Source organism: Nicotiana tomentosiformis, chromosome 4, assembly GCF_000390325.3.
Source record: "Nicotiana tomentosiformis chromosome 4, ASM39032v3, whole genome shotgun sequence".
In the NCBI taxonomy this organism is placed as follows: Eukaryota; Viridiplantae; Streptophyta; class Magnoliopsida; order Solanales; family Solanaceae; genus Nicotiana; species Nicotiana tomentosiformis.
This window is the reverse complement of record NC_090815.1, coordinates 29,860,078-29,864,181: the sequence shown is the minus strand read 5'-3', so window position 1 is coordinate 29,864,181 and position 4,104 is coordinate 29,860,078. Positions and strand designations below refer to the sequence as shown.

At 36.5% G+C, this 4,104-nt stretch overlaps 1 protein-coding gene across 1 annotated transcript; it reads left to right on the top strand.

Moving 5' to 3' along the window:
- Positions 1 to 3,756: 3,756 nt before the first annotated feature.
- On the top strand, positions 3,757 to 4,104 carry LOC138909438 (uncharacterized mitochondrial protein AtMg00810-like). Its single transcript, XM_070200637.1, has one exon. The coding sequence runs from the start codon at positions 3,757 to 3,759 to the stop codon at positions 4,102 to 4,104; it is 348 nt and encodes a 115-aa protein (XP_070056738.1).

Genomic DNA, 4,104 nt, shown 5'->3' with positions numbered 1-4,104 from the left:
GACATGCATTATGTTGTGATATCTTTTCCTTGTGTATATATATTCAAGCCTTTTATCTTAAGCTATTACCATTGCACCTATGTTTTCTATGTGACTTGTCATTGTTGTTCTATCTTTGTCATTTACCTTAAATTGTAGTTGTATTATCCATGCCTTCTATTTGCTTAACTTGCAAATATCATATTTTTCCTTCTTGTTTGTCATACTTACATCTATGGCGTTCCTCACTTGTTGCACTTTCGTATAAGTCTTCTACCAGGTTTGTTATCATGCCTTCTATTTGTTAGCTCATAAATATCATGATTTCCCTCTTTTTGTTATATCTACATCTAGGCCTTCTACCATGTTAGTTAGTGAAATTTATGTTCGTCTTTCCTAATTGTTGTCATTACTTCTATGCCTTCTACCTAGTCTGTTACCGATGTCTATATGTACTGCATTGTTCATTATTGCTACCTGTGTATTTCCACTTTGTCATTATTGTTATTGGTATTTCATTCACATACGGTTATACGAATATTTGGTGAGAATGAGATAAATGCACGAATGGTGTTGTCGTGCCATTTGATTTGATATATCGAGTACATTTCTCACACTATAAAAGTTATGAATTTACTACTGTGGTTTGTTGATTATCGCTCTAAGGAAAGGATTGGTCGTGATATTGAGGAATATAAATTGTGATTTCTTCTAGTAATCATTTATTGCTTCGCATATTTGTTTCTTGTACTCGTTTCGGTTATGTTCTAGTATTGTTCTATTGCTAGTCTTCTGCACAGGTTATATCAGTGAGTATCTTTTAACTAAAAAGCCTCGTCACTACTTCACTGAGATTAGTCAAAATACTTCTTGAGTACATGGGGTCGGTTGTACTCATACTATACTAGATCTTCGAGCGGTGCTGCGGTGGATGGCGGGAGCTAACTCTGAAGATGTTCGTGCCTTACCGGTGTGACTGCCACACGTCCCTGGGTAATTTTAGAGTTGATTCTGTGTATGTACATTTCAAATAGAAGTTGTATTTATTTCATATCAGTTTTTGCAATAATCCAGTTTTAGTAGCTCATGACTTGTACTATTAGCCCTTGGGATATTATATGGAATTCAGATATATCATTTGTTGGCCACCTTTATTGTATTAGAATTGTGTTAACTGTTAATTGGCTGACCTAACGGGTTGGATTAGGTGCCATCACGACTAGTGGATTTTGGGTCGTGACATGTTCGGACTGGGTCATTTTGGATTGGGCTTATGTATTTGGGCCAAAATGAATTTAAATGGTAGGCATTATTTTATTTTACTAAGAAATTGCAAGTATAGCCTTTTAGTCTTTTAACCCCTTTGAAATTAATTTAAATAAACCTAATCATTTTCAATAAAATATAGTGAAAATTATAACTATCAAATATACTACTAATTATTGAAATTAATTATCTATAATATACCTTGTCTTTTACATTACGACACTAATTTTGAATTATTAACATAATAATTTAATTAAGGAGTAATTCATTAAATTAATTATAAAGCATGTGTGATGTATATAAAAGTTATTTTAATAATCTTAAAATAGTAAGTACGATATATTTTATAATTATAATATTAAAATACTAATTTCAAAACTACTAATACTGAATTAATTATGTAAAAAATATATTATTGATTGAAAATATTTTCAAAATATTCAGTGTAAATTATTAAGTATACATTAATTAATTTTAAAAATGAGGGTCAAAATTGGCCGTCAACAACTAACTGCCCCTCTTTGACCGAAGATGATAAAAGAGTTTTCGGGCAATGAAATTGAACCAAGGCCAATTTTGTCCCGATTTAGGCATACATTGCAGGAATGACATGTGGATTAAGAAAGATTCCGGGAGGATTTTGGGGAGCTGGGGCCAAATTCTGGCATTGAATTGCTTACATAACTCGAGCTTAACAAGGATCAGGCCCCATGTAGTTCTGGAATGAAGATTTTGGGGAAGCGATGCTTGCAGGAATTGCCCTAGTATCGTATATTACGATACTGCGAGACAGAATATTTTGGTACTCATGATAGCTTTGAGTTGCGGCTAAGATTTGAAAGATTTGACGAATTAGAGTTCTATTTATCGCATTTGATTTTGAGCTCGGATCCTTGGACCGCTTATGAGTTTGTTGTCCCTCATAGCGGTGTAGCTTGGTTTTCTGCTTAGAAGGAGTTCCACGTTGCGATGTTTGTTCCTACGAAAATGAGATACACACATAATCATATATTGCAATGCAAAATATGTTAAGATATGATATAAATGATGCAGGAATGATGATGTATGGCTGCCGGTTAGCCATTATTTGAGATTGGAATGATGAGATACTTGAATTTGACTCGATTGTTAGCCGGGTTAAGTCTCCTCGTGTTGGGAGCATTAAGTCTCCTCGTGTTGGGAGTATCTCGGCGCGATGAAAGTAGTTGACTTATAATGTAGAATGCATCTTCGTTTGTTGGGAGAGGTTGCATTGAAATGTAAAGTATCTCTGCCTGATGGGAGTGATTGCATTGAAACGTAAAGTATCTCCGCACTATGGGAATTTCTGACTTTGAAAAACAAATGTAATCATGCTTGTAAACTGCATGAGCAAAACGCCAAAACATTCGAGATAAAAATAAAGAAAAATGAGCATTAGAGGTACTCTTGACTGCGAAAATAAATTGTGGTCGTTGATTGGCAGAACATTGGCAACAAGGTTTGCAGCTATCTACTCTGATCTCTGATGTGGTGGAGTGACGGTGCGGATCGCTCCCATTGGCGAAGCGAATAGTTTACAATATACAGGGCTTCGATTGGTGAAGCCAACGCTCGATTTGTACAGGGTGCTCTGATTGATTGAATTGGCAGTTTGCTATATACAGGGCTTCGATTGGTGAATTTGGTGGCTCGATTTTGTACAAGGTACTCCGATTGATTGAGTTGGCGGTTTGCTATATACAACATGCTCTATTGAGTTGAGCAGACGGTTTGCTATATACATGGCTCCGGTTGACATCAGCGGCCTGGTTCCGATATACCTCCAAGGATCCGAGAGTTAGTTTTAGTTATATAAGAAAAAATTGAATAAAGAAAAGGGGGTGATAGTTATAAGGGAGTGGAGTATTCGTCATTTCCCCTGTGTTTTCCAGTATTTCTTTATGTCTTGTTGGTCCTGCATTCAAAGAAAAATTCTTAGCGGGGGGGAGGGAGAGAGGGATGTTGGATTGTGTCGACCGTAGTCCTGGCTTTACCCCTACCCCGATGAGGTTACGCCATGAAGTTTGGTAGGTGGAGCGGATTATGATATCTTTAGAAAACATTTTGAAAAATCTTTTGTTTTATGGCAAATGTTGTCGTTTCGGATTATGACATGTTTCGGAAGTTCCTCGAACACGGACGTTGTTTCTTAAAGACTTTGTCTTGTTGATGTCGATCCTCCAAGATGCACCTGACGACGTAGCTTCTTGCTTCTACGATTGTGTCTTAATCTAAATTAATGCATTACGAAGGTTTTCCTAGGGTTATGACCGAACCCTTTCCGGTTGCCTACATATCCAAAACAGAATCAGGACTGAACGTAGTTTGTGGGTAATGATAAAGAAAATATGATGAAGATGACCGAGCCTGACTCAGGAAGCCTACGTATCCAAATGGAATCAGGTCAAAACGTAGTTCGATTACAACATATGCAAAATGATGAGACTGAAAATGAAATGGAACCTTAAGCTCATAGATGCCTTGCACAAAATGGGTTTCACACAAAGTCACTATGACTACTTTCTCTTCACTAAAAGGGAAGGGTGTAGTGAGGTGTTTGTTCTCATCTATGTAGATGACTTTATAGTCACTGGTAGTCATTCTGAGTTGATTGATAAAACTAGAGCAGACCTGGTGAAGTTCTTCGAAATGAAAGACTTAGGGGAGCTGAAGCTTTTTCTTGGAATTGAATTTTCAAGATCATCCAAAGGCATATATATGAGCCAAAGAAAATATGCCTTAGAGTTTATAGATGATCTTGGTCAGGCAGGCTCAAAGCCAGCTAGTACTCCATTAGAATTTAATCAGAAACTGACTTCTAAGGAGTTTGATAAATAG

Coding starts and splice junctions, on each gene's coding strand:
- LOC138909438 (XM_070200637.1), top strand. CDS start 3,757: ATGGGTTTCACACAAAGTCACTATGACTACTTTCTCTTCACTAAAAGG.